Source organism: Eleutherodactylus coqui, chromosome 9 (assembly GCF_035609145.1).
Source record: "Eleutherodactylus coqui strain aEleCoq1 chromosome 9, aEleCoq1.hap1, whole genome shotgun sequence".
Lineage (NCBI taxonomy): Eukaryota > Metazoa > Chordata > Amphibia > Anura > Eleutherodactylidae > Eleutherodactylus > Eleutherodactylus coqui.
The window spans coordinates 83,589,916-83,607,139 of NC_089845.1; the positions used below are offsets into that span (position 1 = coordinate 83,589,916).

Genomic DNA, 17,224 nt, shown 5'->3' on the forward strand with positions numbered 1-17,224 from the left:
CCATACCGTAATAGGGCATATGGGAGGGTGTGTTGTGGTGAATGCTCATGCAGTCACATCCCAAATCTAGTCATTGTAGCCAACAGCATTCATTGTGACGTACTGATGCGAATGTTAGCTGCCTGCGTTCCGTTGATTTGCCATTTTATTGTTCCTAGTATGCCAAAATAACGTGTTTCATTTTGCTAGCATTCAGTGCTGTTGGTGGATCATCATTTCGTAGGTGTGTGTGACATTGCAGTGTGCTGCTTGTACTTTGGGAAGGAACGGTTTATATGTTAACGGGGATCTGCTTGTAGCAGAGCTAGGCATATTGGTCAAAGTTGCACATATGCTTAGTTCTGGCGCAGGACAAATCTCCAATGGTACGAGTCTCTTCTTCCGACTAAATAAAATGTTTGTCTCTTATTTTCTGTTTAGTCGAGTCTTCCTGCGTTCCTTATTTCTTTCTCTCCTATTCTTGTCTTCTGTGAGTAAATGGGACACACATCTGCCTGTTGTTGGTGACCACTTATTCAGTTAGCTTGTTGCACTGTTTCCTTCCAAATATGATTTTTTGTCTTGGAGTTCTTGATGAAGTCGCTTTCATTTGTATTATGAGATTTTGTTTTCTTCCTGTTTTTGCCATTTACATTCTTGCCTTGATCTTGGTAAATTCTCCATGTGTAACTTGCATTTAATACTGCAAGTGATTTTTCTGTTTTCTGGGCATGAAGTGTTGACGGCTGAGTCTTCATTCTTTGCTTCCTTTCCTGCTATGCATTTTCATGCTGCATGTTTCTATGTCTTGCGCTGGGCCATAACTTGGTGAATCAGTACAAGACCTAATTCAATTATTTTGCCTTTTTTTTTTTTTTTTTAGAATCCGAATCAAGAATCGAGGGCTGGCTTTCCATTCCGAACAGAGGAAATATTAAGAGGCATGGTTGGAAGAAACAGGTATTGACAATTAAGGAGTAGAGATGAGCGAGCATACTCGCTAAGGACAATTGCTGGATCGAGTATTGTCCTTAGCGAGTATCTACCCGCTCGGAAGAAAAGGTTCGGCTGCCGGCGCGGGTGACAGGTGAGTTGCGGCCATGAGCAGGGGGAGCAGAGGGGAGAGAGAGATCTCCCCTCCGTTCCTTCCCGCCGGCAGCCGAATCTTTGCCCCCGAGTGGGCAGGTACTCACTAAGGGCAATGCTCGATCGAGCAATTGCCCTTAGCGAGTATGCTCGCTTTTCTTTGGTAGACAACGATCATGTAGTTTTCCTTTTTTTTCTTGTAGTTACATTCAAATGCTCATATATCCAAAAAATATTATCGCAAAAGTCAATAGGAGTTTCCCATAAACAAGGAGGCTTCATAGGGAAGCATGGGAGATGAAAAATAGCACATCGCAGAAAGATAGAGCATGCCTTAAATATTTATTTTTTTTCTCACCACATCGCATCCCAGAAAATATCACCAGTGGAAAGGAAACTATTGAAAAGCATGTGTTTCATAAACATGCGTTTGGAGGCACTGTTGCAACGCCGAAAAATTGCTTTTGTAGCCCGTGCGAAAGCGGCCTTAATATCCAGTATCCCTGACTTGAAATAAAGTCCAGACAGTAAAAAGACACAACCAACATCCAGTAACTTGTATATTCTATCACCAGTGGTTTTAATGCAACATTTCAACACAAAGAACAGTTGGACTCCAACCGATCTGACACATATTCCCTACCTTGTGGATAGAGGAGACATTGTAAACTTGGCATAAGCGATGTAAAGTTCTCTTCAGAATATAGTTTACTTGGCAATAGTTCTGATGGTCGCCTCATGTTCGCCATAGCAGATGGGCAAATGTTAATGAGCAAATGGGATACTTGGGTACATAATTTATTTCTGGCTTCCCTAATCTGATCTGCAGTTAACCTTGTCAGAACTCTATAAAGTAATGTATGTGTGTTTTAGTCAAATGATACAAGTTTTAGCAATATGTGTCATATTTAAAGTGAAAAATGTGATTATTCAACCAGTGCATATCTATATTTATGAATGTTTTCCTTTTCCGTACAGTACGTTGTGGTTAGCAGCAAGAAGATACTATTTTACAATGATGAGCAGAATAAGGAACAGTCCAACCCTTCCATGGTACTAGATATAGAGTAAGTATTTTTGGACTCTTTTTGCAATTCTCTATTATTGTTAGGGGTTTACCAATATATTTTTTTTGAAGGCAACCACGTATATCTTAATGCAGCGTGGCAAAAACTAAACCCGGTAGCCAACATGTTTAAAAATGTTGTCACTTCTACCTTACCCTGAGTATATAAATGTTTTTGAATTAACACAGATTTCCATTAATAACATTTTTATGTGTTTTCTGCAGTAAGCTTTTCCACGTCCGCCCCGTTACACAAGGAGATGTTTATCGAGCAAATACTGACGAGATCCCGAAGATATTCCAGGTAAATGTCTGTTTATAGCACCTTTTAAAGGGACTGAATCATCAGCAAATGTTGAGATTTGTTGGTTTGATTGTTTTTTTTAATGTGTGCACAGCTTCCTGGTCTCTGGAGCAGGCGGCTATATTCCATCACTTCCTAAAGACTGTATTAGGCTGAGTTCACACATGGTGAAATAGTTTAACTGTGAATCTTGCCACATAACCATGGTGAATCCGCCCTTCAAATGTGCGGATTGTGCTGCTAATTGTACAGTATACTCACTATGGATTTCAAAAAGTAATGTATATGTGTTTTAGTCAAATAATACAAGTTTTAGCAATATGTATCTCCCCGCTCGTCTCTAAAGATTCGGGGGCCGGTGGGGGAGAGCAGGGAGGAACGGAGGGGCAACTCACCTGTCACCCGCGCCGGCCCCGAATCTTTAGAGACGAGCCGGGAGATACTCGGCTAAGGCACTACTCGCTCGAGTAGTGTGCCTTAGCGAGTATACTCGCTCATCTCTATTCATTAACAATATTTAACTCCGACATTTCCTTTAAAACCTGTTAAGAAAATCATTAGGATGAATATCTGTTTGTGTTTGGAGGTTTTCTTCTGTGTTTGGTCCCTGGAGTATGTGAAGTAATTAATACCCATTCACCTGATGTATTTTACACCCCGTCAGATACTGTATGCTAATGAAGGAGAATGTAGGAAAGATTTAGAATTGGATCCAGTGCAGCAAGTGGAGAAGACGAATTTCCTCAATCACAAAGGGCACGAGTTCATCCCCACACTCTATCATTTCCCAGCTAATTGTGAAGCTTGCTCCAAGCCATTATGGCACGTCTTCAAACCGCCTCCAGCGCTGGAATGCAGAAGGTGCCATGTTAAGTGCCATAAAGACCATCTGGATAAAAAGGAGGACCTCATAGCCCCTTGTAAAGGTCAGTACTACACGCCTCGGTCTATGCTCTTAGTGTCTTAACTCTAACTTCTATACTGATATTTTGAGTTTGAACTAGACTTTAGACGGGGTAATATTATTTAGGGTTTCACAGTTAATATTGAAAAAAAAATCTTGTACGCCTATTTAGGCAAATCCTATAGCTAAGGTTAGATACTTTGAAAGCGTTTTCTGATTCAATTAATGCACCACTTGTGCACCTCACCATTACATTGACCTTGTGTCTAAGGCATCATAGACAGGGGCGGGAGAGGAGTGGGGCAGATGGGTGGCTCTTGCAGTGCTTGGTACCTGGCACGGAGTAATACTGGTAGCAGGGCGAAAGCGTACCAGTGAGAAGGCGCACACATGTCCGAAGGGCAAATGCTGCGCTAATCGCTGCCTCTCTGATATACATATCTGAACTTTGATGCGGAGACAATAGCAAGATGTTCACTGGACAATAATAACATCTAGTAATTCAGTACCGCCACTTACACCTAGAGCCCACCAAGCCTGTCACACCATATATGCGTAGCTGAATCTTTTGTACAACACTGTATTGAACTAATTAATTGTCCGCCATTCTCAATTTTGTAGTGAGCTATGATGTGACAAGTGCAAGAGATATGCTTTTGTTGGCGTGTACTCAGGATGAACAGAAAAAATGGGTGACTCATTTACTGAAGAAAATACCTAAAACGCCACCTTCAAATTTTGTCCGCGTCTCCCCAAGGAGTATGTCTACTAGGTCAACAAACCAGTCCTTCCGAAAGCCTATGAAAACTGGTTCAGGAAAAGCCAGGTAAGAGTTGTGGTAAAACATGAATGTGGACCATGGTTTGTGGAAATATTTCTAGTGCATCAGCCTATCATTTCATACAGCTTCTACAGGGTCTGCAAGGCTTTCTCAGGATGGCGGTGGGCCATAGCCCATCTGGGCTTCACTTAAGAGCCTCGAGTCAATGGCCCATCTGCAGTCAGAGAGAAGCTGAAGGGGCATGGTGTGGCCACCTGGTGTGGCTCTCTGTACCTAGACCCCAACAGGTCACAACTTCACAATTTGTATGAAAGGATCATTGCATTTCAACCCCTTGATGACATGGCCTATTATAGTCTTAAGGATGGGATGCTTTTTGGGGGGATTTTCATCTCCATTTTTCAAAAGCCATAATTTTATTTTCCATTACATTGCCATAGAAGGGCTTATTTTTGCATGGTGAACTTTTTTTGTTTTCATTCGTACTATTTCTTGGGGTACATCTAAAGTATTGTATAACTTCTGTTACATTTTTTTGGAGGGCAGAGAGAAAAAAAACACCAATTCTGCCATTTTCTTCTTTCAGTGTTCATCATACTACTTATATGGCATTTTTTTTTCTTCTTCTGTTTAGTGTTTTTTTCCTTTAAGGTTTTTTCACTTTTGCACAAAAACTTTGGAAATTATTTTAATTTTTTTTTTGTTTTTTGCATTGCTTCATTCACAACTTTATTCCTTAGACAGAGCTTTGTGAGGGCTTGTTTTTTGCGCGACAAGCTGTAGTTTTTATTGGTTTTTACATGTTTCTCTTTTTTTACCATTTTTATTTTATTTTTTTACCTTTTTTTATGCTTTCATAGGGAACTTGAACCTGTGATCCCATGATCACTATGATAATACATTGTATGACTTTGGTACTGCAACATATTGCTAATAACCGCATTCATAGGCCATGGCAGGCCCGGACGCCATTGTCTGGCATCTGATTGCCATGGCAGCCCATCAGTCCTCCGTAACTACATTGCGGTGGGCCCATGATGTCACTGAAGGATTTCTTTGCCTATGTGATCCCTTTTATGTACTGCGCTCAACATTGATCGTGGCATGTAAGGGGTTAACCTTGGAAGCCCAGCTGTGAGTCAATGCTGGCTCCCGCTGCGGATGGGGTGGGCTCAGCTACTGAGCCCCTGCCATCCATAGGATGTAAGTTTGTCTATTTGCGAGAACCCTTTCCCAGTCAAGACGTAAACCTACATCTTGTGCTGGGAAAGAGTTAAAGGGCCACTCTGACAAAAACATGTTTCCATCCCTGCCCCCCTTCCGATTGCCACATTTTGGAGGTCTCCTCTCTCTTTTGCAACCACTTTTATGCAGTGTAGCCCTCTGTCTGATGCTTATCAGGCATCAACCTTCTGGTGAGACTTTTATTATTTCCACTTTAAGATCAATCCCATGTAGCATCAGCACAGCATTAGCTCTAGGCTATACCATTTCTGGCTGCTAGGGTAAATTGAATCATCTGTACCTTCTACATTCACATGTAAAAGCTACAGACCATAAGTGAACAGTCAAGAGGATGAGCTGTGATCTCCTCTATTATAACTGTGTGATAGGAGCTGTGTGATCATCAGTACCTCAAGGTGCTTCTGAATCCTCATGTGCAGTAAAAGTCTTTCTGTTCCAAGCTCCAATGTTATGCAGAATTTTAGCCTTGCCATTGGTTTTTAATGGGACCTTGAAAGACATCGCATGGCACTCGCATGCCGTGTGGTGCGCTGTTTCCCATTGAAATATAGAATTGATAGAATTGTCTTAATGCAATATACAATATGTAACTTTTTTCATTGCTTCTTTCTTCCAGCTAATCTTAGTTGGTCACTGTGCATTCATGAAGCTGGTCTTCCACATTACAGACTGGTACAGAGAAGCTGCTATACCCATCAACAACGGAGTAACGGGCTTTCAGGGTTACTTTTTCTTCCTTTTCCCATTGCTAAAGCACAGAAAGCATGTATGAGGGTTTTTTATTGTGGGCTTGTCTAAAGCTAGAATAGATGGATAATTACTATGTAATGCAAGTTAAAGCTTAGCTATGTTTATTTTCATATATATTTATATTCAAATCAATGTAAAGATATTGTTTGGATATCTACGGAAGCCTGTTGAGAACGGTGGAAAGCAGCTTAACCGCAGATGAGGATTGGAGCAAGTCCAGCACACATGGATATCAGAGGAATATGTCTCAATGAGAACAGAAGACCCTGTATATTATCTCCATCTTCCTTAAGAGTGCATATTCTTCTTGCAAAAAGTGACCACTTGAACTTTAGTGCCTTCACTTTTTGGCTGTTGGTAGCCTTATATAGCAAAAGCACAGAGGATGGAACCCGTTTTGTGCTTTGCATATACTGTATTATACAGTCATTTGTCACAGTGGAAGGTCAACATATAATTTTAACTATGCATTTTATTTTTGTTTTTATTTTTTTGCCAAGCCATATTGAAATGTGTTTAATACATAGAGGCATTAGAAACTAACAGTACAATCCAAGTTTAATGCGTGTTTTTCGAGTACATCATTTTGTATTGTTTTTGCCTTACAGCTTTTTAAAGGGCGTTTTTAAGTTAACGGACATATAAAATATGTATGCACTGTGTGGACTTGTAAATTATTTGTTAGAACACTTTATTTGGGTATTGCTTTTGTTCTTTTTTTTTTATTTTTTTTTTTAGTGCCTTATTTCATTTATTTTACTGCCATGTTTTTTTTTTAGTTTACGGGCACAAAACTTGTATCCTGAAAGTAATACCCTTTCCTGTTCACAGGTTTGATCAGTCTCATATCACACTGCTTTTAATGGAGGGAGATTGAAAGGCCATTTGCAAAAAAAAAAAAAGTTTTAGGTAAAAAAAAAATAAAATAAGCGAATTTTTTTTACATGTCCATTTCACATTCCTAGTAGATAAACCCATTATTTCTTGGGTTTTAAACCTCTGATTAGCTCCATATTGGAGAAAATCAGTATTTTAGCCAGCGGCCAGCCATTTATTTTTCAGGACTATCCGGTCACTGTGGGTCACCAGTTCCCATAGCTGTCCTGCAGAAGAATTTAAAGGCCAGGGCTGGAGCGGGTATGCAAGGAGTTGTGGCGATTTACATTCACATGTCCGTTCCTTACAATTACAGTCGTGAAGCAGTTATTGTACGGAGGACAGTTTTTGCTACTCTTTAGTTTTTGCTTTCTTTCATGGTTTGAGAAGACATATCATGTGGTTTGTGGACAATCACTGAGCTAAACTACCTGCTATGGTTTGTTTTAATAAAATATGCTGAGCATACAAGCTTGAAAGCATTAAAATAGTGTTTTTTCACGTTTTTCTAAACTCTTGATAATATAGGGACTCTAATATAAATGGTTCTGCTTGTTAGCAGAGACAAAAATTTAAGGTATGGGCAATAATGGTTTATTTTTATTTGTACAAATTTTTTTTACCAAATACCTCCTCAATAATTTATAATGGCTTTGCAGTTTCATTTCTTAAACAAAAATAGAAAAAAAAGCACTGGAACCCTAGTTTGTCTGAAGGCAATTTGCATGTTACAAGTGGTATTGAAATCCGCACTGATGGATATGTAATAATAAACATATCCGTTATTAATATGCTAATGACTGTGTGATCATTTGAAAAGAAATAAAAATTATTTATAGAACTCCCAGTTTTCTATTTATTCATGCCTGTTGGGATACGTTGCTGGGTTTCCTTTCTTCCACCTAGTGTTCTTGATAGCAGCAGATGAGGATTCATTTGGGAAGTTTGCGCATCAAGGAGAGCGTTTTGATATGACCGACAGGTGGGTCAGGACTTTATGTTCCCCGCCCCCTCCTTCCACCTCTGATATCTGCAGACCCTCGTGCATGGGGCCAAGTAGTCTTAGCTTCACTGGTAAAGGAGGTTGCACCAGTCTTTATAACAAAGATTATAACTACCATGCGTTGTGTGTGTAGTATTGCTGTTCATCTCCATTTACTACAATGGGGAGAAGCTGAGCTGTGATACTAGACACAACTCATGAACAAGTGTGGCCCTGTGTTTGAAAGAACATGTTTTTCTATTCCTCTTAAAAACTTGGTAGCTTATTGAGCTCTGGTCAGTTCACCAGTGTTGCCCAAATGTCTCCACAGGGTTCTTCCCTGGTTGTTTCTATGACTAATCTTCTTTAACCCCTTCCCACTATAGGATGTACAGTTACTTCCTGCAGGGTCGGGGTATGTATGAAGGGAGATCGCGGGGCGACCTACCTTCATATAGTGCGGACACCAGCTGTTTTTTTTACAGCCGACACCTGATGACAATCTGCTCCGCTCAGTTGCGCGGATGAGCAGCACTATTAACCATTTAAGTCCTGTACGTCCACCTGTGAGGAGATCGCAGGGAGCTGTGCGGGTGTCATGACAACCAGCGGATGCCTTGGCAGAATGCCTACCAAGCCATCCCCGTGGGGTGGCTTGGTAGACTGCCTGCCCGATCACAGTAGGATGTAATGCTATGACATTACATCATACTACAGGAGAGATCAAGGCATCACTAGTTGTTGTGCCCTCTGGGGACTAAAAAGTAAAAAGAACAATAAAGTTCTACTAATTGTTGAAGAAAAGAAAAGTAATAAAAGTGAAAAAAAACACCCTTTTGCCATATTTACAATAAAATCTAAATTCTAAAGCAAAAATACATACTTGGTATCGCTGCATCCATAAAAATCTAATCTATCAAAGTAACTCTCTATACCCCGCACGATGAATGTCGTCCAAAAAACATAGACTGCCAGAAATGCGCTTTTTTAGTCACCCTGTCTCTAAGAAAAAATGCAATAAAAGGTGATCAAAAAGTCGTATGTATTCCACAATTGGTACCAATGCAAACTGCAGGCCGTCCCACAAAAAACGGAGCCCTCTCACAACTAGGTTGACGGAATAATAAAGTTGTATATCACCTCGGACAAATTCAAAACTGAAGGGCATGATGGGTACCAAACTTTCCATTACTTTAGCTAAATCATCAATCAAATATTTGGGAATATACATAGGGAAAAACTCAGAATCAATATATACACACAGGAGCTGCATTAATGGAATACTCAACCACCATCTTTCCTGGGTCGTTACCACTTAATTAAAATGATCAGCTTTTGTAAACTCTTACACCCCCTCTAAACGATCGCTTTACTTCTGAAGCGTGAAGACATTGGGAAGCTCCAAGCAGCTTATTGCTCATTTATATGGGGCAATGAGCATCCAAGAATAGCACTGAAGAAACTGATGCTTCCGAAGGATAGAGGCGGTATTGAATTTCCTAACATAAGAACCTACAACCTGGCTAGTTTGTTCCAACACTCCCTGGACTGGCTCCAGGGAACTAATTATTTTTCAAATTTCTCCTTGGAGGCAGACCTTCTCTCTCCATGGGATCTAAATGCTCTTCTGCACACTAGCTTCTCAAATCTTTCACCTTTGGTCAGACAATCACTTCTGGCTAAAGACATGATTGCAACCTGGAAGATTGTGAGGAAGGCATATAGGCTACCCTTTAAAATTTCAAAGCATATAAGGATATGGAGACACCCAGAATTCAAACAGGGACGAGAAAGCAAATGATTTACACAATGGCCAACCAAAGGTATAGAGACCATCCAACAGCTTAGGCTACAAACTTTCCCAGAACTCAGAGAAGCCTGTGTGCTCCCAAACACACAATTCCTCTCTTGCGCAATTGAAAGGGTTTATACTCACCAACTTACAACAAATAGATAAAGAACGTATTTCTATCCTGCTACACCTTTTAATCACCTCCCCCTTACGAAAACACGGTGGCTCATCAATATTTCAAAAATGGTCAGAAGAAATCGATGACGACAAAAAAATACGGATGGCTGGTCAGCAATGTGCAAAGCCATTACTAATAAAAAATGAAGAGAAACTCAGTTTAAAATCATACAAAAGGCCATATATGGTTTTGATATCCCACCACATCCGACAGATTGCTGGCCTACCCTAAATGTAACAAGCCAAAAACAAACCCGTTCCATAGCTTATGGAGCTGTCCCGAAGCTCAAAGATATTGGACAGAGATGAGACTACTAATACACAATGTCGAAAAAAAATCTTAGTACCGTTGACACACCAGGCTTTTATATTCCATTTCCTCCCTGCTGAACTACAATCAAGGCGTTTGATCCATTCTGTCCTTAATAGTAAGCAAACGTTGCCTATAACACAATGGTTACAGCCGCTAACTTCAAAACTCACAGACATAACACACCAACTCAAACAATCTTTGTATGGAAAGATTGGAATTGGAACATATGGTGGAGTCACGAGCTTCAGGTTTTTTAAAAATGGCGTGCGTTTATTGAATGTTTCACCACGCGAGATAGTAGAATGTATGAAGTCCTTCAAGGACTTAAACTACATGACTCAAACCAGTTGGGTAGATTAAGAATAGACTAAGAGAGGGGAGAAGAAATCAACGAGCAGCGATGGATAGCCCACTGGAGGTTGTGATACAAACCTCATACCAATAACAGGCAAATTTTCGATTTAGAACATCAATATTCATGTATAATATGGAGTACAGAAAGTGGTAGAGCGACCTCGGTGCCCAGAAGGTTAGTTGGTTTAGGTTTATGAACATTTCATAGCAGCATGAAAAATAAGCCCTAGCTGCATATAAAAAAAAAAACAAAAAAAAAAACACCCCTTAACAGCCACTGTCAGCCCTGCCACACTTCTCTGCAGCTCCCCGGCACTTGTCTTCAGGCAATGCTTCCTGGTCAGGGAACTAGCAAACTTCCGGCAAGTGTTTCCAATTATTTTCAATGGGAAACATTGCGCTCACATGCCGTGCAATGTTTTTGCCGGCCCTATTGAAAACAATGCCCAGGCATAGAACACGCCGCACTGTTTTTTTCCCCCCACAATACAATGCCGGGAGAAATCGCTCATGTATAAGACCTAATTCCAAAGAATGGGGTTCCTACTTGTGCGAGATTTGAGCGTCTTGCATATTTGCACACCTGACAGACTTGCACGGGGTCTTTGCTACACAAAACTCAGAAAGATGGAGCAGGTCCTACTTTTTTCCCCACACATGTGAAATGCATGCGCAAAACACGCTCATGAGAACGAACCAGTTGATATTAATGGGGTTATATTTTGTGCTCGTACTTTTTTACTTGTGTAAATATGGTCGTGTGAAGAGGCCCTTAATATGACTTTTGGGAGGATAAGCTAAGTAGGTTTATAGTTGAACCTTGGTTCTGAACTAATGGCATTATTGCTGTAATGCATCTTTGCGATTCCCCCGGTTGTACACTACTTCTACCCATGTGCCATACTCACTGCTTAGGAATTTGGGAGGCCTCCAGTGACTGCGCACTAACTACACACAAGGGACAAACAACTTTCTGCTATTCAAATATATTGAACTGTTAAGACATGGGGAATGTTGTAATACAGAATAAATCTATTTTTTTCCAGTGTGGTGTGAACAGTTTTGTAGTTTAGGACTAGTAATTCACAAAACAAAAAGTTGAGAATTTAAAGATGAGTGATGAAAATAGTGAACATATTTGAAAACAATGAAGATAATAAGATGGGATTACCCCCTACGATCCATACTCGCACAATAGAGAAATAGAAAAAGAACAGGAACTTATTTTATGAGTTGTGGGATAGGCTTTCTCTGCAAGGAACGAATCCAAAGAGGAGCCTTACATGTTGGAAAACTGCCGGCAGAAATATCCTAAGTACGTACAAGTTTATCTAGCTTTTACGATGAAAGTTAATCTGATCTTTAGGCCTTGTTCACATGGGCGACGCGGCAAGAAAATCGCAGCGATATCTCATCACTGCAGTTTCTCGTGGTGATACCGCGACTTTGTAACACCACATGTGAGGATTTTCGGGAGGGGGGGTTCTTGAAATATAAGCCCTAGCAGAATTTTTTTTTTTTTTTTAAAGTATACATCACCTTAGAAGCGCTGTCCGGGGCTCCAGTGCATGCTTTACCCGGTCCCCTGGAATGTTTTCTATCTCTTCTGGGTGGGGATTGAGAAATCCCCGCCTCCTGGAAGAGCTGGCTATGATTGGCTGACTCTTAGCCAATCAGAAGCAGAGCTTGATGAATAGCTGTGATTGGTTTTTTCAAGTGCTGGCTGTGATTGGCTAAGCGTCAGCCAATCAGAGGCAGCACTTCCAGGAGGCGGGGATTTTTCAATCCCCGGTCAGAAGAGATGAAGGAAAATAGTGCCGGGGAGAAGACTCGCCAGAGATGACAGCGCTTCTAAGGTGATGTATAGTTTTTTGGGTTTTTTTCCTGCAGTTAGTGCTTAGACACTGGCTTTAAAAGTAGGATTTCTGACTATCAAAGTTGCATCGCACTGCACGATAATCGCGTTTTCGTGTGATACGATGCAACAGAGGAAGGGTCCATAGGGAAACATGGGCTACAAAACTTTGCGGGCATATCGCAGGATGTGCAATGTTTCCGTGTCGGGATGTCGCATGCTACAAAACATCGCACGTGTGCATTAACCCTTAGGAAAGCATGGGCTTCACATCCATGTGATTTGTAGCATCGTGCGACTTTGTCGCTCATGTGAACGAGGCCTTACTGGGACATAACTCCAAATTCACTTCAACATTCTTCATTATCCCCAATACAAAATGGAACTTTGTGGGTTAATCATTTCTACAACTGTGAAAAGCCCCTTTACACTTGACCCCTTGGTTTTAAGTTGTTCAAGCTGAGAAAGTTCAAGGAAGAGGCCACACTTAAAGGCGTTTTCCCAGTATTGGCATGTATCCACTAGCCACAGGTTATGGGGATAAATGTCTGATTGTTGGGTATCTAACAACTGGAACCCCAGCGATTCTAATATCTGAGGATAGGGGATAAATGTCATTAGTGGAAAAATCCCTTCAAAGCAGCCATCCGTCTCATGCCAAATTTGTCCCAGGACTGGAAGCTGGAGGAGGATATATTACCTGTGGTTGATCTCTGCCGTTCTGGACCCCATTTTTAATCATCAAAGATGGCTGATACAATCGTTAGGCATCACCCGTAGTGTGTTAGTAATGTTAGCCTACCAATGCATTATACCTGCTCTCTGATTGGACACTGCTGCTCACGTGATGAGCTCTGGCCAATCACAGAACAGTGCACAGTTTGTATTAGGCAGTTAGAAAATGGAGCCTCAAACCTGTGGAATGCAGGGACAGCAGAGATCAACCGGAGGTAATATAGCCTATGTTAGCCAATGCTTAGCTAAGAAAGTGTTCATCCAGAAATTCATCTGCTAGATATGCCAGCTATTAGCAGAAAAATGTGCAAACACTCATTTGACTGGATCTTTCATGCAGACATAAAAACTGTCATTTATTGGCAGCACAGATCACTGTAAAGGCCCATTTTAGACAAGACGAGTGTCGGGCACATACTCACTCTCGTGCTGCTGCACAGGATTCAGTATCGTTAGCTCTCAGCGGGGAGGCTGCAGGAGATTTCTCTCCTCTCGCTCCCCCACCCCTCTCCATTGACTTAACATGGCAGCCGTTCAGTACTGAACGGCCACTTTTTACACTGAACATCCAGCAATCTGCTCATTATTTATGCTGCATAAACCATGGACAAGGAGCTCATCGTTCAGTGTAAATAGCAGCCATTCAGTACTGAACAGCCGCTGTGTTATGTCAATGGAGAGGGGCGGAGGACTGAGAGGAGAGAAATCTCCTGCAGCCTCCCCGCCACCCTCCTGGCCACTCTGTGAGCGAGCCAGCTCTACTAGCTCCCGTGCAAGAGCATGGGAGCGAGGACACACCGGGATGGGTGTTGGGCATCGTTTGCCCAATATTCTTCCCATATAAACCCAGCTTAAACGAGATGCACTGCCGACAGACATAGAAACAAAACAATTGTAAGTAGTAAATGACTCAGCATTCAAGCAATCTTTGCCCTGTGTAAAGTCCTGTTGACTAAGCGGTGATTGAGTTATACTGTAAAAGAGACCATAGTGTTAGAAATGATGTCCAAACTTGACACACATATTCAGATCAAGCTGCAATTGACCTTCACTCACTCAAGAGTTTGCTCAGGGGAAGACAGTTGATTACAGATGGACTTTGTTTTAGAAATGTACTCTGCTTAGCAAATAGAATTAATTAGCATCAGTTTTACTTTTATTTGATCTTCTATACATATAGGCCACTCACCCCCAAAGCTTTGCTGAGTCCCTACAGTCCTCTCTGTCCCCTATCTCTCTCCTCTCTTGCCCAAACCTAGCTGCCGCACATTATAACACCACTAACATGTCCTGGTGGAAGCGGCACCCACTGAGACTCAAGCCATCGGATGCAGCAACCCTGGATCACGCCTCAAACGTACTCTAGGTGTGCTGAACGGCTGTGGAAAAAGTTGCAATGGTCTGCAGACTTTCTCCACTTCAAATTCATGCTCAGAACCTACGACCTAGCCCTCCACCATGCCAAACAAGTCTACATCAACTCTCTTGCCTACTCAGTAAATTGCAGCCCCATCCCCCTTCCCCTGGTGACGGATCTCCGTGCTGAAGAGCTGGCTGCTTACTGCAAAAAGAAAATTGACGATATCCGGCAGGAAATAACCTCCCAATCCCAGACTAGCCTCGACCCTAGTCTTGTCAGTACTGTATCTGGCTCCTGCTCACTCTCTGTACGGAGACCAACGACAGAGGAAGAAGTTCCCAGATTGCTTTCCTCTGCTCGCCCCACCACCTGCGTTATAGACCCTCTTCCCAGTGGTTATCTCCCATCTAACCACTATTTTCAACCTCTCTCTGATCTCTGGCACTTTCCCCTCTTCATTCAAACATGCCATCATATCCCTATTGCTAAAGAAACCGACTCTTGACTCGAACAATGCTGCCAACTACCAACCCATCTCAAATCTCTCCATCTCCAAACTATTAGCTTATCAGCTGGAAGTAAACCTGGCATTCTATCTATCTATCTATCTATCTATCTAGCTATCTATCAGAAAACACTCTTCCTGACCCCCTACAGTCCGACTTCTGCCCTCTACACTCGACAGAGAACCGCCCTTGCAAAAGTGTCAAACGACCTCCTGACAGCCAAATCGAGGGGTGATTACTGATCCTCCTCAATCTCTCTGCAGCGTTTGACACTGCTGACCACAAACTCCTCCTCAGTATGCTTCGCTTCATCGGCTTAAAGGACACTGCTCTCTCCTGGTTCTCCTGCTACCTATCAGACTGCTCATTCAGCATCTGCTTTGCTGGCTCCACCTCCCTTCCTCTTCCCCCTGCTGTTGGGGTCTCCCAGGGCTCGGTCCTCGGCCCCCCTCCTCTTCTCCATCTACATAGCACCTATTGGACAATCAATCAGGAGACTTGGCTTTCAGTACCATCTCTATGCTGATGACACCCAGTTATAAACCTCTTCCCGTGACATCACAGCTGCTACTCGGACGCCTCTGTCCTGTGCCAGTTACGGCACTGGCTGCCCATCAAATACAGAATTCAATTCAAACTCACTACCTTCATCCATAAAGCTCTCCACTGCACCACGCCACCCTACATTGCCTCCCTCATCTTAATCCACCACCCAGTCCGCGCCCTCCACTCTGCTAACAAACTCAGATTAAGCACCTCTTTCATTCGAACCTATCATTCCCCCCTCCAAGACTTCTCCATAGCAGCACCAGTCCTCTGGAACATGCTACCCCAAACCTTTTGTGCAATGACACAAAACTTCAGGCGTGCTCTAGAAACGTACCTCTTCAGGGAGGCATACCATACCCCCTAAACCAAATCCCTCTGTACTCCCTCCCCCCGATAACATGCTCCCTGTCCTATTGACTGCAATCCCTGCCAGCCACAACCAACCACTCTGTGCAGTCATACCAATTCAGCCACTGTATTGCTCAGTTCTGACCATTGTCTGTGTATCATTTGAGTATAGCATCCCTCAGTCTCCACCTCGCCATACCATGCACATATCCAGCCCCTTTACCTTCTGTATCACCCCATTATCTGTAGTATGTAAGCTCGTTGGAGCACGACCATCACCCCTACTGTTTCCATCAATTGATTGCTACATGTAACTGTGGTTTTTGTATCTTTGTTTTTTGCATCTGTTCTCCCCTTTTATAAGCGCTGCAGAATATGTTGGCGCTATATGAAAATTATTATTATTCTATTTAAGTATGTAAACCTTAACTAAACTCTGGAATGTTTATAGATTACCAATTAACGATCTCAGACAGTTTTGCCCAGGGACCACCGTCTCTGCACGCACTAAGATTTAGTAACCAATAATAGAGAATTGTAACAAGTTATGCATATGTATGTCAGGTGACCTTAAGTATCGCTTTCAATGGGTTTTTTTGTCTAGAAGGATTATAAATACTTTGGCTTGTTGACAAATAAATGAAATAATTCGCGATTTACACGAATGCAGTGTAACCAGTGATTCTCTGAGCAGCTCTTACTTAACCCTTATTCGGAAGACAAGAATATACCCGTAGCGCTCCATTGTGCTGACAATACCGTCGGTCGGTGCTGATTCAAACTACTGGTTAGCCTGTCTAAAAGGACTTTTACATGGGGAGAGAAACAAGGATTTTTTTATGCCTGCCATAAAAAGATCCAATTAGCCAACAGCAGAGCGTTTGCTCATTTGTTAGCCGATTGTAGGTGTGTTTACATGGGCCAGTGATTGGCGTCAAATGTTTGGATGAATGCTTGCTCAGCCAGTCATTGGCCTGTGAAAAGGGGACTGTGGCATCTTTATGTGATTTTCAGCTGTAACACACAGGGTCAATCTAAAAGTATATTTCACAGTTGGATGTATGAATATGACTGATGTAGCCACCAAGTACCAACATATATTACAGACTTACAATAAGAACATAATTAAGACCTACTCTAAAAGCAGCTGCATTAGACATGGTTCCATAAACATTACGCTAACGTGATTGTTGATATGTTGGTTATATGTTATAATGATTTGATTAAGGTCGTCTGAACATTTGTAGCGAGCCATATGGAGG

At 41.9% G+C, this 17,224-nt stretch overlaps 1 protein-coding gene across 1 annotated transcript in view; it reads left to right on the forward strand.

The window, feature by feature from the left end:
• The window catches only part of ROCK1 (Rho associated coiled-coil containing protein kinase 1), a 99,115-nt gene extending 91,283 nt beyond the window's left edge, over window positions 1-7,832 (forward strand). Inside the window, exons 28-33 of the mRNA XM_066579638.1 lie at window positions 863-939; window positions 2,044-2,132; window positions 2,357-2,435; window positions 3,100-3,361; window positions 3,961-4,165; window positions 5,982-7,832. Of these exons, the coding sequence (XP_066435735.1) occupies window positions 863-939; window positions 2,044-2,132; window positions 2,357-2,435; window positions 3,100-3,361; window positions 3,961-4,165; window positions 5,982-5,985 (716 nt within the window). The 3' untranslated portion in view covers window positions 5,986-7,832. The remainder of the gene's footprint in view (window positions 1-862; window positions 940-2,043; window positions 2,133-2,356; window positions 2,436-3,099; window positions 3,362-3,960; window positions 4,166-5,981) is intronic.
• Window positions 7,833-17,224: the final 9,392 nt, after the last annotated feature.